The sequence below is a fragment of the Ictidomys tridecemlineatus genome, chromosome 1 (genome assembly GCF_052094955.1).
Source record: "Ictidomys tridecemlineatus isolate mIctTri1 chromosome 1, mIctTri1.hap1, whole genome shotgun sequence".
Lineage (NCBI taxonomy): Eukaryota > Metazoa > Chordata > Mammalia > Rodentia > Sciuridae > Ictidomys > Ictidomys tridecemlineatus.
In genome coordinates, this window is record NC_135477.1 from 75,471,805 (window position 1) to 75,494,424 (window position 22,620).

General features: G+C 44.0%; 1 protein-coding gene across 6 annotated transcripts in view; it reads right to left on the reverse strand.

The window, feature by feature from the left end:
- The window catches only part of LOC101957151 (neuropeptide Y receptor type 4-2), a 57,879-nt gene that overhangs the window by 34,093 nt on the left and 1,166 nt on the right, over positions 1–22,620 (reverse strand). For 4 of the 6 annotated variants that reach the window (XM_040273078.2, XM_078042739.1, XM_021729081.3 and 1 more), the window contains exon 2: positions 13,841–17,687. In XM_040273078.2, the coding sequence (XP_040129012.2) occupies positions 16,500–17,627 (1,128 nt within the window). In that variant the 5' untranslated portion in view covers positions 17,628–17,687 and the 3' untranslated portion in view covers positions 13,841–16,499. Of the gene's footprint in view, positions 1–3,875; positions 7,107–13,840; positions 17,688–18,697; positions 18,718–22,620 lie in introns of those variants that run through there. The other 2 variants (XM_078042744.1, XR_013436297.1) reach the window with 2 other exon arrangements.

Consider the following 22,620-nt stretch of genomic DNA (forward strand, 5'->3'; position numbering starts at 1 on the left):
CAAGGCACAGACCAGAACCCAGGAGTTGACCTCAGCTTGCTTTGAAATTAAGGGGAAGGGAGCAGAGTGGTGGGAGGAGCTCTATGCAAGATCTAGAGGAGACTCAGGCCTCCAAGTGACATTGGGGTCCTTGTAGATCCATTTGCTCTTCTGTAATTTGAGATATTTGATCTAGATAGATTCCAATCCTAAACAAAGAAAAACTTCAAAAGACACGGAGAAAACACACTAAGGAGTTTATCCGGGTGGTAGAGTCCCCTGAGAGTTCACCTGGTGCCTATTACCTCAGGGCATACAGAATGGTTGGACATTCAAGAGAAGGACACTAGAGTGCATGTAAGATGTAAAGACTTTTGTGGCCCAGGAGATGAAATCACACTCAGAGTCACTTGGCTGCCTGGCTGCCTACTTAGGCTCCCATTGCCTCAGCCCTTTACTTTCTGTCACCTGTATTTTTAGTGCCATTTTAGTAATGGGGACAGCAGCTGGAGAAAGGCTTCTTGGAAATAACAATCAATTCAGACACACTCAAGCCCTTCCCACCACTGCGGACAAGGGTCTCCAGCGGGGCTCAGGACTCTCAGAAATAATGTTGTTGATGACTGACTGAAATGTGCTCTAGACTCCTGTCCAAGTGCATGTTATTTCTCATCTATTTGCCAGGTGCTATGGTTCAGATATTAAGTGTCCCCCAAAAGCTCATGTGTGAGACAATGCATGAGAGTTTAGAGGTGAAATGATTGGCTTATGAGAGCCTTCACCCAATCAGTGAATCAATTCTTGAACAGGGATTACATGAGTGGGAACTGAAGGCAGGCAGGGTATGGCTGGAGAAGGTGGGTCATTGTGGGCTTGTCTTTAGGGTATATATTTTGTATCTGGTGAGTGGTATATCTCTCTCTACTTCCTGATGTGATGTCTTGAGCTGATTTCCTCCACCACTGTGTTGTTCTGCCTCACCTCTAACTCTGAGGAATAGAGCTGGCTATCTATGGATTGAGGTCTCTGAAACTATGAGCCCCCCCCCCAAGGAAACTTTTCTTCCTCTAAAATTGTTCTTATCAGGTCTTTGGTCATAGCTATGAGAAAGCTGTCTAAAATGCCAGGCCTAATTGTCTGAAGACCTAAACAGGAGCCTTGACGACTAGATCAGCCAGCATCCTCTAGCAGATAAGTGGGCTGCCACCAAATGCCCTCTCAGATTCTCAGATTAAGCAGTCTGCTCTAAACCCTGTGCCACTCACCCCCCCAGGAGGAAAAGGTGAACAGGGCACAGGCCTGCAGGAAACTGATTTGGGGAAAGGTATCAGAAGCTAGGAAATATATACATCCTATTTCATCCCTCTTCATTTCCCTTATAGGAATGATTAGAACCAAGCTTTAATGGCAGAAAATAAGAACCCAGGGAAGCCTAAGAAACTTCCTGAACAGGCTTTTCCATCCAGCCATGAAGAATTTTTTTAAAGTAGCTATTTCTGACCAAACATGCAGCATCTGCTTATTATAGAAAACTTGGAATATGTGGAAATTATATAGGGAACAAAACAGACTAGAATATGACTGTAATCCCATAATCACTGGGGTATTTCCTTACAGGGTGGTGATCATGGTTGCTTACCTGGAATGTGTACACTTACAAATAGTTGTGCATGTATCCCGTGATTTACTATTCTTAAAAAATTATTTAGTGGATCATGAGCATTTCTTTGCTATGAAAAACTCTACAATATCATCACTATAGCCTATCATACACAGATTATTTACTCTTTTCTCATGGTGGGACATTTAATTGTTTTTCTATTTCACTGTATGATACAGCACATGGAAAAGGCTTTTTGTACAGAAATGAAATGAGCAATGGGACCAGGGATGTATCTCAGTGGTAGAGTGCTCATCTAGCATGCATGGGTTTCAATACTCACACTGCCAAAAAAAAAAGAACAAAGTCTAAATGAACAATTATAAGTGTCCCAGGTAAGCTCTGAGCTCTTCCAGGGTCCTTCACATCTTTGTACTCCTTCCACAGCACCAGGACCTGGCAAGGCAGACATTTGGTGTTGACCCCCATTCACTGATGACACACAGAACCCACTCCCTCTCACAGTTAAGTGAGAGAATAAATGTATATAGCAGATCATAAGCATTAAAGAAGGTATCAACTTTAATTACAATGACCCAAAGTCAATGATCTTAGAAATGACCACAGCACAGTAGAGGGGTACCTAGAAGAGAAGGGACAAGGCACCTGGGTCCCTGATGGAGGGATCAGCAGCTTGAATCTCATCTGGAGAGTGCTTTTTAAATATTTCTAAAATCGGTGCTGAATGCCTGCTTACCCAGTTCTGCAGAAGGAAGTTTGCATATTTGTATAGTAACACAAGCCTTGATTAATTGTTCTCTGTATTGATATACACAAATTTTGTAGATCACTGTGTCAACAGTTTTGCCCAGGGAAAAGGAAGTACAGGAGAGCAATTGATAGAGTACCAAGCCAAAGTCAGAGAATTTGCTTCCACCAGGATTTGCTGGTCCTCTGCATTCCTCTTTCCCTCCCCTTCTGTGGTGAGCCATTTCTGCCGCTTATGCAGATTATGGTCGCCATTACAAGATGGCGCTGGCTCCGCTGTGGCATGTGACAAACAACTCCTTATTTGGGAGAGTTGGCGCATGGTTTTTCAGCACCCTATGAGAAAGTTCCACGTGGCAGCTTCGCATTGGGGCTTGAGATGCTTTATTAAGGCTGGGAGGGGCATCCGAGGGATCATTAGAAGAAATATCAAGGGCCTGAATAAACCGCTGAAAGAAGATTCCCGAGTTGCATCTTCCTTGTGGGCAAGGGGTCGCGACACCCTTCCTCTTTCTTATTCTCCTTTCTCTCTGTGTATGTGTCTTTTTGACTCTCCGTGTCTCTTTTTCCCCACTTAATTTATAGTACAACATTCTACTTTCTTAAACAAACAAACAAAAAACATTCTACTTTCTTAAATACTGGTGAACAAGCCTCATTTCCCTAAACCCCAAAGTCTAGTTCTGATACTTTGTAAGGAGAGTTGCCATTTCCATACAGTTGTCAATAACAGCTGGAGCCTGATTTGCTATCCCACAGGGCAGATGAAGTCTATCTAGCCTGACTCTTTCCTGTTCCCCTCTTGTAGCCTCAGCTCGTCTCCAAGTTTCTACATCTATTTTTCTGTTCCTCATGGTGTCAACCAGCATAATGTCCTTCCATGGAGTATTTACTCTGTGCTGATGGCTGCCCAGGAGACAAAAGACAGAGACACCCTTTCTTCTTCCCAGGTCTGAGACTTCCTAAGTGACCAATGCAGATAAAGTGTTCTAGAGATGCAGACAAGAAGTAGGGAATGGGGGGTGGTTCTAGGCTGGGGCCTGAGCTTCAGTGTGGGTCTGCTGCTCAGCAGAATGGACCTGGGCCTACCCTGGGCCTGGCTTCAGCAAAGGAAATAAGTTTGAGGGAGGGATAGGAGATCTGTAGCATTTGTTTCAGAACTATATTTCCACATATAAATGAACTAACTTGAAGTTTTACCTGAAATAACCAGACCCTTCCTCAAATCTACCTAAATTTCCTCAATCCCATAAGATGAAATTCTGGTGTCATCCCTTCTAATAACACTTTTCCATTGAAAATGACTCTTCTATTTTCTGATTCCATAATAGCTATTGCCCATACTCTAGTAGTTTCCCTCTATCCAAAGGAGATACTTGAAATCACAGGCAGTATAGAGCACTACATATAATGTTTTCTTCCTATATGTCCATGCCTAAGATAAAACTTATAAATTAGGTACAGTAAGATATTAGCAATAACAGGCCTGGGGCTGGGGTTGTATGTAGTTCAGTGGTAGAGCACTTACCTAGTGTGTGTGAGGCACTGGGTTTGATCCTCAGCAGCACATAAAAATAAATAAATAAAACAAAGATATAAACAAGCATAGCATTTTAAAAAGATGATAGCATTAACAATAAAATAGAATAATTTTAATAATGTAGAATAATAAGAATTATATTAATATGATCTCTCTCAAAATATCTTATTGAACCGCACTTAAACACAAGCACTATGATACTGTGACGCTCTCAGTGCTGAGATGACACTAAGTGACTAACAAGTGGGTAACATATATAGTGTGGATACACTGAACAAAGAGATGCTTCATGTCCTAAGCAGCATGCAGCTATGATACAAGATTTCATTATGATACTGAGCATGGAATTGCTTATTTCTGGAATTTTTCTCATTAATATTTCCTTTCCATGGGTAACTAAAACCATGGAAAACAAAAGTGTGGAAATGAATATTGCACATGGGGGTAGGAAATACTCTATGTGAATCCTTCCTGCCCTTTTCCCTAAATAAACTGGGTTCCAAACTGGAGAAGAAAAAAAAAAACAATGTAAGGGAACCAGAGAAAGTTTTCAAGGAAGATATACTTAGAATTGAAAGAAGTACAGGGATTCTACAGGCACCGAGTTGGGGAAAATATGCCATATTTGAGGAGCCAAAAATAAGGAATATGGTAGAATGGAGTTAAGAAGGGAGGTTGGAGTAAAGAGAATGGGAAAGCCAGCTGGAAAGGGACACATGCCTAAAAGGCCCTGGGCATCACCACACAGCTATGACCATGCCATCTGTGATTTTATGGAGGGCAATTTTAGCAGCAATAGAAATTAAAATGCATTCTTGAACTTGCACTTGAGGTTTGGGATACCCATGGTGTCAGCAGCACATAAAAATAAATAAGTAAAATAAAGATATAAACAAACATAGCATTTAGAAAAGACAATAGCATTAACAATAAAATAGAATAATTTTAATAATACACTATAATAAAAATTATATTAATATGATCTCTCTCAAAATATCTTATTGAACCGCACTTAAACACAAGCCCTATTATACTGTGACACTCTCAGTGCTGAGATGGCACTAAGTGACTAACAAGTGGGTAACAAGTACACAGGGTATGGAAAAAAATGTGAACCTGGGAAGCTTAAACCTGTAAATGGCAGCTAAGGCCACAAGCGTATGTGCAATTGCTCACAGGAAGCATGTCGGGTGGGAAACAAAAGCCAGGGCTCACCATGGAACAGTGTACCCTGGCACCCACTACAAAGGTACAGCCAGAGTCAAGAGGACTAGTTTGGAGTCATGTCATGAAGTTAATGGAAAAGAGAATTTCAGGAGGTGATGTCAAGTAGGAAATGCTGCAAAGTTCAATGAGGGCAACACTCAAACTATGTGGTGCAGACCATGCCATCCATGATCTTATGGAGGGCAATTTCAGCAGCTGCAGAAGTCAAAATGCCAGCAGTTGAGAAATAAAGGGCAAGCGAGAGAGGTGGCTGTCAGTATAGAATGTGTTCAAGGGACTTGGTTCTGAACAGTGTTGGCAAAGTCATGGGGTGGTTTTTTAAGTATGGTTCCTCACTAAGGTTACAGGCTGCAACGAAAAATACTGCAGAGGAAAAAAGAGTGAACATTTCTTTGAGGATGCAAAGCTCAGAGACTAGGGCACTGTGATGCCATGAATTATGGGATAAACTTTCCATGAAGGAGGAATCCTCACATTCTTTGGATGTGTCACTTCCACAAGGCTTAGACACTTTGACATTGCCCAGTCCTGAGCACCAGGCCAGCTCAGGCAAAGCAGGAGGGAGGAGGAGTCCAAGGGTTCCCTGGAGAAACTGCCTAGGAAGGCTCAGCACTAAAGTTCTGATACAGGGACAGTGACACAGCCACAAGGCTGGGCCCAGTCCCAACTGCAGGACCCAGTAGCAAATCGGCAACGCCATGATGTGGGTCACTGAACATCACACATTTTTTTCTTAACATTTTGTACATTTATAGCTCATTATTGAGTACCACGTGCCAGTCAAGGCTCAGTAGTATTTGGGAACAATGAAGCTGTTATCTGGCTTTTATCAGTCAAATAAGCAGGTCTAAAATGCAATGAGTAGCATTAATTTTAATGAATAAATGAGCTAACTGAACCATGGCCTGGGTATGCAGGGCCAGAAATGAGGATGGTGCTCATTAAAATGGGACTATGATCTGAACAAAAATCATAGACCTTCCACTGTGTACTGGGCGTTCCACCTGTTGGTCCTGGTACTGATTCTGTCATCAAGGGCCTCTGCTTGATTATGAAATGCTCCTGGTCTACAAACTTATTCTAGTTCCCATAAAGATGAAGAAATGGGCTCTAAGAATAGCACAGTTTCCTGAAAATATTCTCCAAATACCCCACTTGACTAACTTGGAAACTTTGACTCAGAGAGAATTAGTGACTTCCAAACCTTTCTCAATGAAGAAGTGACATAGAGTCCACTAAACAATGAGAAGATGGCCAACAGGCCCAACCAGTTTGCTTAAAAGGACAGTCCCCATTTTTGGACAAAAGTTGAACATGGATCTGGACACAGAGCCCATAGCTCCTGGGATTTGGGCATGCCTGGAGAGTATATCCTAGAGCCAGGATCAGGACAGTGAGGGAAGGCCTAGGAGGATGCAGGCACATCAGGGCTCCCTATCACAGCTCACCCTTTTCCAGATCCCTGCATTCAACAGGACTCTGTAGATGGGAGCAGCCTTCCCTTAGCAAGCTGAGCCAAAAAGTTATGGAAATGGCTTTAGGGCCCCAAATTCCTTATATAAATAAGGAAGAATTGCTTGACAAACCACACACTGCCTGCTGGAGCAGGGTTTATTGGCAGAAACCCACAGAGATAAGCTCAGGAACAAGTGTGTTAACCCACTGCAGGGCAGTGTGCAGAGACTGAGCTGGGCTGAGGTCAGACTCTAGGAAAGTGAATCTGGGTCCTGGACTTGTAATGGTCAAAGAAGCAGAGACTTTCATCAGGTGGGACCAGGAGTTGGGATTCAGTTATAGTGAGGTGTGCAGAAATCTGGCTATCTGCCCCATTTCTGCAGCACTCCACATGGTCAAGGAACAGCAGCCGCACCTTTGTGTGGTCAAGGGTTAGGATTCCAGCTGTGTCCTACCGGAATTGATCATCTTCTGGACTTAGCTATGAGCAAGCTCTCATAGAATCCTGCAGGAGATGAGCTTCCCCCTGAGGCCAGCCTGCAGAGAAACAAGAAAACCAGGAATCAGTTGAATGTGTTAGCTATCACTCCACTGAACTCCTTCTCCTCACTGCAGCCAAAGGCAGCTTTCCAAACTTTGAAACTAACCGTGGCATTTTTCTACAGGAATCTCTTGGAGTCCTCTCCTCACCTATATGACAGAATCAAACTGCTTAACCTGAGATGGGAGAATGTCCACACCATAGCTCATGTCCTCATCTGGGCTCATTCTCAGCCACCTTCACAACCCTGAAGGAACCAGATCCCTTCCTGTCAGGGAGTCCTCCTACCCCACCATTGCTCATGATGTGTCTTCTGTTTTGTCCTAGCCAGCTTACCTGGTTAACACCTGAATATATCCTTCCCCACTCCCTCATGGAGAATGACTGGCTCTTCCCCAATATTCTGGCTCTATAATGGAACTCCTCATTGTATACTGGAGTTGTTTTGAACCTGTCCATTTGCAAGGGGTTTCAGTGACAAAAGGCACAGAGGAAGTGCCAATGAATAAAGAGGTTGAAGGGCACCAGCGGCACACGCCCCCCCCCCCCCCGAAGGCTGGGTTTCAGGACTGTTGGCCCTGCCCACAGTCATGAACCCCCTGATCTCATAGGTGGTGAAAGACTCAGTTGCTTGAGATGAGAGATGAGTAGACAATATGCTGAAAGCTTAAAGGACTCCCTTGTTCAGTTTGTACCACAGGACTAATGAGTGGCTCCACAGTAGCACTGTATAATCATAAATCATCTAGTAGCCATGTTTTAAAAGGAAAATAATGAAGAGAATAAGAAGCAAAATGCAGACTGGGAAAGAATATCAAGCCCTGAAAAGACAAAGAGGCAATATAAGTGCATATTAATAACAGAAAGAAGCCAGTATGAAAACTCTACATACCACATGTAATTCCAACTACATGGAGTGGTTGGCTGGGGTTGAGAGGAAAGAGTATAAAAAGGTGGAGCACACAGGAATTTGAGGGCAGTGAAAATACTCTATATAATACTGTAATGGTAGACATACATCATTATATTTTGTCCAAACTCATAGAATGTATACAGCCAAGAGTGGACCCTAATGTTAATTTTGGACTTTGGGTGATCATGATAAGTGGTTAAGCTTGTAAAAATGTACTGCTCTGGAGGGAGATATTGGTAAATGGGCTGTCTGTGAGGGGGTGGGGAATGTGGGATAGTTCTACTTTCTGCTGAATTTTTCTGGGAACCTAAAGCTACTCTAAAAATAGTCTATTATTTTTAAAAGTAAAAGAATAAAGTGAGATTAGTTTTCATACTTCAACCTGATACATCTAAAATGTTACACTTCAACACATTTAAAAAAAATTCATTGAGACGACCCCATTCTTTTGGAGGGTGCCATCTTTGAAACTTTGGTGAAACTTATACTTAACAAAACCTCAGTTTGAATGAATCACATTTCAAGTGCTCAGTAGCCATACATATGTGGGCAGAGGTTATACTACACCAGACAGCTCCAGAGTCTGTGTTAATTAAAAGACACACTCTCAAAGAAGTCTGAAGGCTAATGCCTGGTAGTGCTTTTTTTGGCAAACCCCAGATACACAGCAAAGGATGGGATAAACCAGAAGACTCTGAACCCTAAAAAGTGCCCTATCAGCTCTATCTTCAGAATAAATCACAACGTTGAGAATCTGAGAGGATAGACTCAGATGAGAAATATATTTCCTTTCCTAAAATCACCAGAAGACTCCAGAAACTCTGGAGCACTCCCATATCCCAAGGAAATATATTAGAGCCCACACCTGGTAAATTGTCCCAGATGTGCCCCAGATGTACCTAGAAAGTAGCACATCCCAGCTTCCACCTGGAGTCTCATGGCCCAGCCTCTGCCTGAGCCCTGGGGCGGCACCAGATTCAGCAATCCTAAGGTGGTGCCAAGCAGAGAGTAGCCACAGACCAAAGGATTTGATGTAAGGCTACACCACACACCACCTTGTGGCCTTGAGCAAAATGCTCAAAGAGGTCTTCTCTGAGTAGCACCTGCCAGGAAGGAAGCTACTATCCTTCATCTCCTAACACCCTGTGACAGATCCCACTCCATGATCAGGGACTGAATCTCTGCAAACCCTTTTCTTTATCTCCCTAGTGGAGCCTGCCAGTTCAGGGTAGTGGAGGGAAACTGTGAGGCTGAAGGGAAGTAGGGCTTGTCCCCACCCATTTCTGCCTTCCCTGAGAGCAGGAGCTGTTGAGGCTCCTTCCTCCAGAGGTGGCTGCTCCTTCCCACAGCTGTAAAGTCATCCTGTTTGCAGTTTCCCAAGACCTCCAGAGCCAGCCTGGAGGTGCTCCACTTGAAGACCCCAGTACACTCAGGCCTCTCCTCCAAGTTCTCAGTTTTAATTAGCCCAGACTCTTCTCATTTTTTCCCTAGACTTAACATGAAAGCTACCTCCCATGTTTCATCCCCATGTGACAGTTTATTCTGTTTTTGCATCTTTGCACTCACCTAGACAACAATTTTAGAACAAGTTCATAAGTTTTTTTTTTTTTACACTAAATTTCCTTGAAATGACTGATGGTGTTTCTCCTTCCTGAGTGATAAAGGGCTTAGCATGCTAGACCCCATTATTGTTACTGTTATTAGGCCTGGACAAATGGCTTATGTTTACCATGGATATGACGTCCTATACTATAGGGTTACTATCTTGTTTAATCTGCTCCAGTTGCCCATGAACTCTCTGTTATTACTGACAAATTTCAGCCTCTTTATGGAAAAAACCTCTTCCCCATCACACCCTCAGACCATTTGGCTAAAGAAAGGGCTACCATATTTTTTTTATAAAAACACTTCTCCTTCACCTCCATTAAAAATTCAGCTTCTGAAACATGGCCAATTGGAGGCCTTTCTTTAACATTTCAAATGGTAATTGAATAAAAAGTTAGCTCATCTTCAATTGTGGAAGTCATGAAGTGTCCAGCTCAGGGAGAATTGGTAACCATATGTGCCTTCATGGGAAACTGGCCAGTCTTTAATGAGTTCAAACTACAAGGAAGTTACTTGTGACTCAAGAACTGCTTGTTTCTTCCCCATTGTCTCACAGTATCATTGTTCACTCATTCTATTCCTTGGATTCTAGAGACCTAAATTATCACTATTTTTGGACTGACCCCTTCTAAGAGGGCTTCTTTCTTAGGTATAATACTGCATCATTATACAAATGCAGAAAATGAAACATTAGGAGAAAGATCTTTTAAGACTTCAGGCATATCTAACTCCAAAGCCTGCACTCTCCTGAGAGTTCACTGCCTCCTTTATAACCAAAGATAAAAATAGATTTAAGAAAAGTTAAATGAGTTCATAATCAAACTTTCAGAGAAAATCTATTGGGAGGTCAGACTGCACAGCAATCCATCAACCTCAAGTTAAGTGGGAGGTCCACTGGGCTGTCTTAAATAGGTAGTGGCTCAGTACAGAGCACTTGCCCCACACATGTGAGGCACTGGGTTTGATCCTCAGCACCACTTAAAAATAAATTTTAAAAAAAGAAAAGGGATAAATTTTCATTACAAAGAGAATATCATTTGCTGTTTGTTTCTCCAGAGAAATGAAAAGATAGGCCATGAGTACGGTTTCTGGGAGGCCAAGAATCAAAATGGTGGAATGGAGCAGTTTCCAGACAAGGAGGATGCTGGGATACAGGAAGAATAATGAAGGATTAGTGTCTCTAGCTCCATATTCAGGTTATTTATATCTTGCTCTAGAAACTGTCTCTTTCCTTCTTTCATTTTAAATTTTTTTTAAAGCTATATACTGGACAAAAGGTAGAATAGGCCATTCCCTATCAATAGTTAAACATAGCAATGGGAAAAACCTAGTGGCTGGGGCCCCACTGACACGTGGCAGCACACTCCGGAACCTGGGGGAAGAGATCAGTGCTCACAGATGACACCTGTTATAAAGATTTAAGAGACAAACTCCCACCTGCTGAAAGGATGAGGGTTGAAGAGATGATCAGTCCATAAAACAGAAGGTACTTTAAAAAGGCCTTCTCTTGGGGCTGGGGTTGTGGCTCAGTGGTAGAGTGCTCGCCTCGCACGTTCGAGACCCTGGGTTCCATCCTCAGCACCACATACAGAAATAATCAAGTGAAATAAAGGTGTGGTGTCCAACTACAACTAAAAAATAAATATTAAAAAAAAGAACATTAAAAAAAGGCCTTCTCTTTAGGAAAGCCCGAGTAGATAAACCTCCCACACAAAACCAAGAAGGGGCTACACATGACATTTACAAGGTGGCCCAGGCAGCTGGCCATCACAAAGCAGACTACCTGTTAAGGGAGATATGGTATCTCGGGGTTTTCATCAGTGAGCTGGAGTTATTTGTTCTGAAAACGTGCCCTATTTTCAGCCTGGTCTCCTTGGCAGTCAGAAGAATAACTAATCAAATGCCTCATTCAGAGCTTTATGAATGAAAGCATATGTATTTTAAGAGCTTTGGCCTAGCACACAATTGCGCTGATAAACCTTTTCAGAGTTGGAGGGAATGAGTTTTAAGTAAGTGGTGACATTTCAACCAGGAGGGACTTCCAGGCCATGATTACACAGCCACACTCCCAGGCACTCTCCTCAAGCTCCAGAAGACAGGTGAGGGGCAAACGACCTGGGTGAGAGTTCTCTAAGACGGTTGGATATTCAGGTTCCCCACTGACTGATCCTACACAGTTCATGGAGAATCTCCAGACTAAACAAATGAGCTTCTTTAAAATTAATTATTCACTTAGCACATGTTAGTTGAGTGCCTGCTTTATCCCAGGGCATGTGATAGGATAGGTTAACTCCCATTACAGATCTTGATGAAATGTGGATTTTTATTTAGAATATGATAGGCCCTTGGATAAAGGGATGTTTTATGAGCATCTTGGGTTTTGCCTTCAAGGAGCTTAGAGATCTATGGGATGGTGAATGTGTCCCCCCAAACACATAACAGAGTAACGCTCCAGCCCATCACTCTGTGCCCATCCCCAGGACCAGTTATTACAATTACATTATATGAGTTAAAGTTCCATGAAAAGTAGAATTTTTTCAGTCTTGCCTATCATGTGCCTGATACATAAGAAGCTGTCACTATTTATTGGATGAACATGGTAATAAATTGTGCCAGTGGAGTTGTGTTTTGAAGGAAGGGTAGGATTCATGGTAACATAGACAGGTGAGGGGGCATTGCAGACTTGGTGGGAGATTGAGGGTGGGGTGGAGTGAGGAGATAGAAATGGCAGGAGCAAATATGCAGAGAGAATAAAGCCCAAGTATGCGGATGAACTGCAGGTTCACTGTGATTAGACTCTGTGATAGGGTCAGGATGCAAAGAAACTGTAAAGGTAGGTGAGGCCAGACAATGATAGGCTCTGAATTTAATCTATATAAAGAGATTAGGATTATCTACATAAAATGGCCTCAAGTTTCAGTTTCAGAGGTGGTTTTGCCTGTTGTTCTAGGGTGATTATTGATAGTGTGCCTTTCTTACTCCAGTATCCTTGTTTAGATGATCTTTAGACCACACGCTTGGGAAGCTCAGTGCCCACAGTGCATTGTGGAACTTGGGGGCAGGAAATGTGACATCCCCAGTCCAAGTAATTCAGGACAGAGACTTATAGCTAATAGTAAATCCTTAAGAGTGGCCAGGATACAATGAAATTGACATTAGGGAATGCAAATTGTTCCGGCCTCTTCAGAAATTAAAAGCCTTGAAAATGTCTATGTCTCTTGGCCTATTCCACTTTTGTAAATCACTCCTAAGTAAATCATTCCAAATGCATAAAATGTTTTCTATGTAGATATTCATCACAGAACTACATGCAGTAGGTCTAGAAAACACTCAATCTGGCATAAAGGTTGATGATCAAGAACATAAGATCTATCCAGTCAATGGGCTATAATGCCTATTTTATTTACTACTGTATCTCCAGTAGATGGAATGGCATCCGACATATTTGTTTAGTAAATGAATAAACAAATAAAATGTCTTAGAACTTGAAACAAAAAAAGCATAAAATAATTTTTTAAAATTATATATAAATGCCAACATACACACATGAGCTCAACCATATTTTTAGAAAGAGATGCATATGTAATTATACATATACAAACTTTTAAAAAATGAATCCTCAAAATGTAAATAGTGGGGCTAGGGATGTGGCTCAAGCTGTAGCGCGCTCGCCTGGCATGCATGCGGCCCGGGTTCGATCCTCAGCACCACATACAGACAAAAGATGTTGTGTCTGCCAAAAACTAAAAACAAAATAAATATTAAAAAATTCTCTCTCTCTCCATCTCTCTCACTCTTTCTTTAAGAAAAATGTAAATAGTGATTATTTTTGGATGGTGGAACTATTGATAATTTCCTTTTTAAAAAACTTTATTTCTGTATATACTGCATATTTTCAAGAATGAATATGATTACTTTTATACTGGAGAGAACAAGTCAATATCATTTCTTTAAAAAGGAAGCACTGGATTTAGGCAGATTTACACTTTCACAACCAGGATTCTGTAAGGTGATGCACTCTGAGGGTTTCCAGGCCGTCTTGTGGGTGTGAGTCCCCAATCCCAACCATGTTGCTCCTCTATAGGAAGGTTAACTCCCACTGCAGTTGGCAAGGGTCAATTATCTGGCCCTTCTGGATTTAGAGAGAGATGCTGAAAGGTATCAACCTTCACTCAAGCAATTTCTAAACTTCAAAAATGATACCCAGCAAGGTGGAAAACTGTTGATATATTTTTAAGTGAAACAAAGCAGAATGCAAATGGGCACATTTTCTCTGCCTGGAACTATGTGAGCATGCATTTGGCAAAGAATGAAAAGGCATCACAAGCAACACATCCACATGCAACCAGAAATAACACGAACAACAAAATTGAGTCATTTTTTTTTCAGTAATAACAGGTAATAACAAATCCAATAGTAGGTGTTTTCAGGAGCTCACCCAGTAACTCTAGGCTTCAGGTCAACCTGTTCTGGAGACAAGACTCTTAAATTTAATGTGCATGAAATTAAGCTGCAGATCTTGATGAAATGTGAATTCTTATTTAGTAGGTCTGAAGTGACAACAAGAAATTGACATATCTGACAGGTTCTGAGAAAGGCAGAAGCTGCTAGTCTTCTGACCATACTTTGGATAGCAAGTGTCTATGGTCTGGTACATAAGCAACTGGGATCATTAGGAACCAAGAACAGGATATAGCCATCCAGGTGGGTTGTTCCACATTAAACAAGGGAAGAGGAGCACAGAAAATTCTCAGTGAGGCTTCCACCCACCACCCAATTCCAAATACCAAGCATCTTCAGATACTCAATCTGGTGCCCCTATTCCGAAGAATGCCAGGACCCTAAAGTATATTTTTTCTCAAGCATCTCGCACCATTGGGATTTATAAAGAGAAGCAAACTTCAGGCACTTTCATGGTATCTGGAGAGGACCGAGGCCTCAATTCTTTGGAGAGCTTGAACAATGATATCTTACCAGGATGGATACCAGAGTCTGGGCTTTTCTGACAGATGATCACATGAAACAATCAGCAACAGATTGCACCAGAGGACAAGCACAAGCTGTGTCCAAGAGTGGCTCCAGACCTGAAATCCAGGAATGATGGGATGCCCCCCACAGCTTGCAGCATGATAATGTGAAAAAGAAAATTGAATGGGAGATGGGAGATGTGACCAAAGTTGAGACAAGACAAAAAGTTCCAGGAAGGGGACAGATGACTCAAACAGCCCTTGTCTCAGGAGTCAGTTGCACAGGTTCTTTGGTCAGGACAAAAGATACCATGTGACTGCTCAGTCTGCTACTGCCTGACCCTTTTTTAGATTATCCGTGTAGTGCCAATGCTGGCCTTCTCACAATGAGGATCTTGAGGACCCTGGCACTGAATACCCTACCTCACAGGACCATGGTGTATCCAGCCATGTCCATTCCATTGGAGGTCTAAGTAGGAAGAGCCAGGCTGGGACATCACTTCCAAGGTAACCCAGGGGCAATCCTGATATGTCTTTCTAAGAACAGGATGTAGGTCCACATACAAGCCTTGGAACTGGTTCAAGATGAAGGGAACTGGGCCTTGACCTCCATAGGGAGATAATAGCAAGTGCTTTCTCCCTTCTCCTGTCAGTCAGGGCCTTATTAAGTGAGACTCAGGAATCCCTGCCCCTACTTCTGTCAAAGGCCATTGGGATGCTAATGTCCTGGGAACACTTTGAAAGAACCATGGTTTATCACTCAAGGCAAGTCATCTCAGTGGTCAGGGCATGGATGAAAGACGCTATAGACATAGCCTTAAGGACTGTAGGCCTCTGTAGTAGGTAAGCACAAGGGAGGGCCACAGAGTTTATGTCCACTTTCCTTGACAAGAGAGGTCCTGGAAGGCAGGAAGGACTATGGGTCCAGCAGCCTGACCCCTGACCCCTTTCTATGCTGGACCATAGGCAAGTGACCTGAGCTACGGTCTAACCCTCAGCAGCAAGTGGCACTGTACCATTGATTTTCAATGGAAAACTTTTCTGGAGCTGTCTCCCTATGCCAGAGCCCATCCCTGGCATGGGGGATATGAGTTCTAAGGAAATAAAGATGTCATTCACAGGCTGGGGATATAGCTCAGTTGGTAGAGTGCTAGCCTCACATGCACAAGGCTCTGGTTAGATTCCCAGCACCACACACACACACACAAAATATTGTCATTCACAATGTGCTGACAATTTCATCAAAAAGAGATGCTTTCAAGCTATTGTCCATATAAGGTAGCAGATGCAGTGAAAGAGCAAAAGAATAGAGTAGATGCGAACCGTGGAACTCCTTCTGCAGAGGACCATGAGGACTTAAGACAAGATCCGTCTTTTTTAGCTGGATTCAGGCTGTGCTAATTGTATGACAATTCCACTGTCTGGATTCTATGGAATTCTTACCACTTGCAAAACACATACACACACATCTCTCCCAGGGAACAAAGGTTAACCAAAGTTCAGAGCTCTATCTCCAAGTGCGACTTTCCTCACTCCACAGTGGCCTCAAGGTTTATGGTTGGAAAAAAATCCCTGGTTTCCCAGGACAGGCATCTGTTACTGAGTTACTACAGTGAACCCTTCCTGTTATAGCCAGACATCTCCGGCTCTGGCATCCTGCAGCTCAAGTCACAAGGTTCACTGTGATCTGTAGAGTTTAGATGCAGAATTCTTCCAAGAACAAAGAGCCGAACCATCTGAATGTCATACTTCACAATGAAAAGGATGCAAAAACAGGTTCTTGCCAGACTATTGGGACCCTAAATCCAGGAATGATGGGATGCCACCCACAGCTTGCAGCATGTGCTCTTAGTTAAATGGAAAGTCCTGGCAAGAAACATGGCAAAGAGAATCCCAGAACCTGGTTACATGGGGATGGACCTGCTACTTAGCCTCAGAGACCCTTTGGAGACTTCTGTGTGTACTGTGGACAGGGGCAGATTCTCAGACTCCTCTAAAGGGGAATTCTGTTGGCAGGTCAGCACCAGGGCCTTGACCTCCTTCTTGAAGTTGGTATTGAGAAAGCCATAAATGAACGGGTTGACACAGGTAGAGGCCATAGCAATCAGGTGGCACACCAAGAAGATGAGGTTGCTGTGGCAGACAGGGATGACTTCATGGTGCCAGTCCTCCAGGGTATTGAATACATGGAAGGGCAGCCAGAATATGGCAAAGGCAGCCACCATTGCCATAAGCATCAAGTTGATCCTTTTCATCTGCCCAGCTTGCCAGCTGTAGGTGCCCTTGCGGAACACACGCCCCTGCCTCCGCAGGCGCAGGTAGATGCGCACATAGCAGATCAGAATAAAGCCCAGAGGGATGCAGTACTGGAAGAGAAGCAAGAAGGTGGTATAGATAATGCGATGGTGGTACAGGGGCCAGGATTCAGTACAGACCACCTTGTCCACCAGAAAATCCAGAGCCTTGGAGTGGTTGTTGTGGAAGACATTCTCCAGGACACTGTTAGTCAGAAAGGGCAAGGAAAGGAAGCAGGCAATGAGCCAGATGGCCACAATTCCCATGGAGGCCTGGGAGATGCTGGGCTTCCAGCCCGTTGGGTTGATAATGAGCTGATGCCTCTCCAGGGCCACAAGGACAAGTGAGAGGATGGAGACTGTCACTGACGCACACTGGATGAAGGCTGACATCTTGCAAAGGACCTTGCCAAAGATCCAGTAGTCCATGATGGTGTAGATGACTGTGAGTGGCTGGCAGATGAGGCACATGAGGAAGTCAGAGAAGGCCAGATTGGCAATAAGAAGGTTGGTGACATTGTTCTTCTCCTTTTGCTTCAGGGTCACACATATCAGGCAAAGGTTTCCTAGGACGCCCACAATGGTCTCAATGCTGTAGAAGGTGATGATGAAAGCCATCAGGTTCACAGAATCCTGGCAGTGGTCAGAGAAGTTATACAGAACTCCATTGAGTTTGCTCCTGTTTTCACCCTGTGAGGATCCTGGGAAGAGCAAGGCCAGGAAGTGAGAGGTGTTCATGGTGGATTCGAGAAGATTCCAGGAGCTCTTGAACTAAGCAGCCCACTTCACAGGTGAAGCCTGCAAGGCAAACAAATAGGACTCAGGGATCATGCCTCCAGAATGGAATCCAGAGAGAAGGTTCTTGCTGATTCTCTCTACCCTGGCTATCACCTTGGGACAACAGTAGCTGTCACCTAAGGCTCAAGGGAAGAGACTGGCATCTAATAAACATTACGCTATAGGAAGCACTTTTGCATGTTGGGGATCACATGGTGTTTTGCATATGTCAGCTAGTTTATTCTGAAATGTAGGCATCAACCCATTTCAAAGATGTGAGGCAACTTGCCCCCAGCCACACAACTAATAAGTAATGGGTCCCAGATACAAAACGATGTCTGTTTGATGCCAGAATTTATTCCACACATTCCGTCTGACCTCAGCGTTCCAATCTGTTTTGATGATAAACAAGTTAGAGAATCGTGTGCAGAGTTCAGAGGCAGAATTGTTCAGGGAGTGAATTCTACCCAGAAAACCCTTTGTTGCATTTTAGCCAAATAGAGATAGCAATAAATGTTGCTGTTCACAGTGACTTTGGGAGCCTCCCCTCATACCTCATGCCCTTTAGGACAGAACCACTCCTTGGAGGTCAACACAAAATGCACCCTCCCAGTCTCAGTCCCTACCTTCTCTGGCAGCCTCATTGCTCAGGTGACACTTGGCAAAAGTGATGACTTTCTGGTGTGCAAAGACTAGCTCACCAGCACACCAGATTCTTCCTGCTGCCACCGTGTGTGCACACAGTCCTGGCCGAGGACATGGGCTGCCTATCACTCTCCCTGGAGCCCACACCATGTGTATGCTCAAGTCACCTGATGCAATTTGCAGTTCCTAAATACACTAAATTGTTCCACACTTCCACGCCCTGCCACAGGCTATTCATTCTCCCTGGGGCCGCCTCAGCACAAGGGACCCCTGCCAAGATTGAGTTGGAACTTGTACTCCAGAGCCTCCAGGAAGAAATGCCAATGATGGACATTTTGACATGTAGAGTCACCCACCCTATCACAGCATATATCATTACAACTTACCACACAAGCTCACAGGTTCTCTAGTTGACACAGGCTCACAGTTCTCAATCTTCATACTAACAGTACAGACTCCAGGGCCCCTCATTCTGGAATGCAGTGAGTCTAAAATGGGGCCCAGGAATCTGTAGTTTAACAAGTGCATTAAGAGATTCTGATGCACATGATTGCCAGGCCCTATTTTGAGAAACACTATTCATAGCATAAATTCCTATTTAAGATGTTCAATAATTCCCATATATTAATTGTGTTTAGTTTTGAGCATAGTGATCTTCTTCATGATCAAGTTCCAAGTTAAACATAATTCTTACAGAGTAAGGCCAAATTAACCAGAGATCAGTAATTATTTCTCAGCTGTCATAATGTTATTCAATATACATTTGACTTATAGAGTGAGTCTTGTTTGACTTACAGAAATGAGCCATTGTATAAGGTCAAGTCAGGAACTTTCCTGACAGCTCACAGTCTGGTTATTTGGGACCCAGATCTCAAGATACATGATGGTTTTGCTAGTACCATGTGTTTTTTTTTTCTACCATAAGGGCCATTTGAAGTTAAAAACGTGACAAAATAAAGTTCACAGGACCAAACACATGAAACAATCCACAGCTGCCACTGATGTACTAGCCTTAGATGCAGCAAATGGGATAGACATCCAAGGATCTGGATGACCATTAGCCAGCGCAGAGCTAGATCATCAGTGAGGGGCAACACCAGCCAATCAAAATTGCCAGATGCTCTAGCACGATCAGAGAGGAGCTACTGGGCAGAGAGGGATCCAGAAAATAGTCACTGCTTCATTTATTCATCTACTCAATTAACATGTGTGAAGCCCTAGTCTGAAGGCAAAGGCTGCAAAGATGACTCATATAGCCATGGCCATCCCAGACCAGGAAAACTGACCTCTAGGAATGCAGATAGACCTCAAGGACACATTGCTATTGCCAAAACCAGTATGAATGGGCTGCCTGTGAATTGGGAGATGAGAGAAGGAGCAAAGAGATGAGAGAAGAGTGGCATTGATCTTAGGCTCCTAGACTGCAGACAAGTCACCCATACAAATAGACAAAGAAGAGGAGGGAATTCAAGGAGCAGAGGCAGAAAAAAAGAGAGCCTCCAAGAGAGGAGTTCAGAATAACTGGAGCCAGAGTATGTGGAAGGGAGTAGCAAATGAAGAGGCTGGAGAGATAGAATGCTAGGTAAGAGAGGGATGCTAGATAAGCCACTAAAAAGGTGCCAGCAAGCTATATGCATTCCAGAAAGGTCATTTGGATGCACAGAACAGATTGACAGAGAGGGCTATAACAGGAGAATAAGGGCTCTGAAGAAGGCAGAATTGGGAGTCAGCCTGGCTTGCAGCTCCTTTCTCAGAGAACTGATGAAGAGTTAACTTGCAGATATTAACACACCATTCCAACACCACTGACTAGACTGCATGGATGCCTGAGCCCAAACCAGCTGTTAAGCCCTTTTAGCTGCTTCTGGAAACAGGACAGAGGATTTGAGAGAGCAATAATGTAGGATGCACATGACTAGGGGCCAGGAAAGAAGTGAAACTATCCATTGGCCCTTGCATCTTTCCCCAGAGCCGTAGAGGCTAGGAAGAGCCATTCTGGAGCAAACTCCACAGATTTATGTCTCGAGGGGCCCTATGTTCACAGGGACTGCAGATGTCCAGAAACACACTCCAGGGACAAGGCAGCAGCAATTCAAATCCTTGAGCTCCTGGTCAGCAAGAAAGCTGACTTTTTTTTCACAGAGAGTGCTGGGAAGTGAGGGAGACTCCTATACAGAAACAGATAACGAGGGGAAAAGGATCCAGGTGACGCCAGGGACTTGGGAGGCTGTCATGGCACAGCCCTGACTTCAGCAATTGGAACTAAAGAATCCAAGGTTAGAAATGACCAGAGTGAGACCATGTGGCTATAAAGGGAGTGGGTCACCTGGCACCTGGAGCCTTTACACCAAAGAAGGGACTATGGGCCTGGTTCTCAGATCACCTCAGGGTCTCTTGAATCAAGAACAAGTTCCCCTATAACATAGTTACGGCCATCCTGCTATGTGAAGAAAGGGAAGAGTATTGCCCAGTGATCCTCCACGGGCCAGCGGAGTACATAATTGCCCTGGGTTCAAATCCCAGCTCTGCAATCTATGAGAGGGTACATATGCAAGGATTGCTTAAACTGTCTGAGCCTCAGTTTCCTCAGCTGTACAGCAGGCGAGGTGAGTAATACCCATGTTGCAGAGCTGTCTGGCTCCCTCCCAGGTCAAGGATGAAAAGACAGATGGAAGTGTGTGTGTGTGTGTGTGTGTGTGTGTGTATGAATGATTTGGGTCCCCCACTTCTGGAACTCTTTTTGGTCCAGTCTCCATCTTAGTTCTTTGAGCAAATGGGTGTAATTGGATGGACCAGCTCCTGTTAAAGAGCTTTATTAGCTACCTGACAAGAAGTATGCTTCCCCATTTTGTAACCAGAGCAACCTGGCACATAGTAGGTACAGATAAATGTTAGTTTCCTTTCTACTCATTCCACCAACCCCACCTAAGAGACCTCAGCACCCCTAGGAAGAGCTGGAAAGTCAACCACACAAGTCCATTCCCCCTCTTGGAAAGGAGACCTCAAGGAGGGAGGGGCTCTCCTCACCATGGAGGGCTCAAGCTTTCCCAGGAGACCAAGGGCAGAGGAGACAGCAGCTTTCACTTGCCGTCCCACTGCATGCTAGTTCCCACGATAGTCCTATTATGAAGGACTTTTTATGCTGATCCAGATAAAATTGCCAGTATCCAATCGTGTTTGATCACACGTAAAGTTGGCAAATTCAACTGGTTCAATCAGCCTCAAGTTAAAAAGCAGAACATTGAGACCCAGTGAAATGAAGGGTCCTGGCAGAAGTCCCACAATTTATAAGGAACAGAGCTGAAGCCAGAATCCTGGTCAGTTTGGCTCTGAAATCTTAGGTTCTTTTGCCTCTTTTTTAAAAATAGAGAGATTCTGAAGGGGGAAAGGGGAGTTTGTACCAAAGCAAGAGATAAACTGTTGCACAAAAGTGACAGGGCACAACTGGAGATTGACAGCTCATCCTCATGGAGCTCAGGGCCCAGCTGAGTGTCTGCAGGTACTGCCATGTGTCTTAACCCAGAACGAAAACATTCCCAAAGCCCAAGATCTCTGTTGGCCAGGTGGAATGGCAGCCTGCCCAGAGTCCATTGTCCTGTAGTCCCCACACACTGGCTTAGAGCCTCTGTCCACTAGGGGGCAATCCTCTACCAGGTGCCTAGGACAGCACAGCCTTCACCATTCCCTGGTCCTTCCCCAGGGCAGACCCAAGGTTAGAGTCCCCAATGTAATGACAACCTTAGAAAGAGATATCTCCCTCCTAGCAGTTTGGGCCCTGGGAAGGCTCCTGAACATGGCAAAGCCAAAGAGTGCAGCTGCCAGGGGGAGGGACACAGGAATGAAGTGATATGAGAGCACCTCTGTTTGTTTCTTCAAAGGTCCCCACCTGCCCTTCCTTCCTTCCTCTTGCAGCCTCCAGCCTGGACACTCAACTCTTGAATCTCCTCTAGGTGATCACAGGCACTACTCCCCAGGACAGCTGGGCTAGGGTGCCCCTGACCAGTGTGGACCAAAGGGCCTCAGGAACTCCTGGCACACCTCAAGGGGTGACAGTTCTGGAAGATGAGGCATATTATTTTGCAATTGCTGTGAACTGTGTAGCCTGGCAGCTCTGAAGACACAGAGGGAAAGGCTGCAACCCCACCTACCCTGAGAAATGCAGTGCAGCCTGTTTTCCCAAACAGAGGAGGAAAACTAATGAACAAAACAACGTCAGTCTCCCAGTGAGGTAAAGATGAAGAAGGCGATGTGTCTTGTTTCCTGCAATCTCAGCAAACTGCTACTATCTCCTAATGCCTTACCTTCTCTG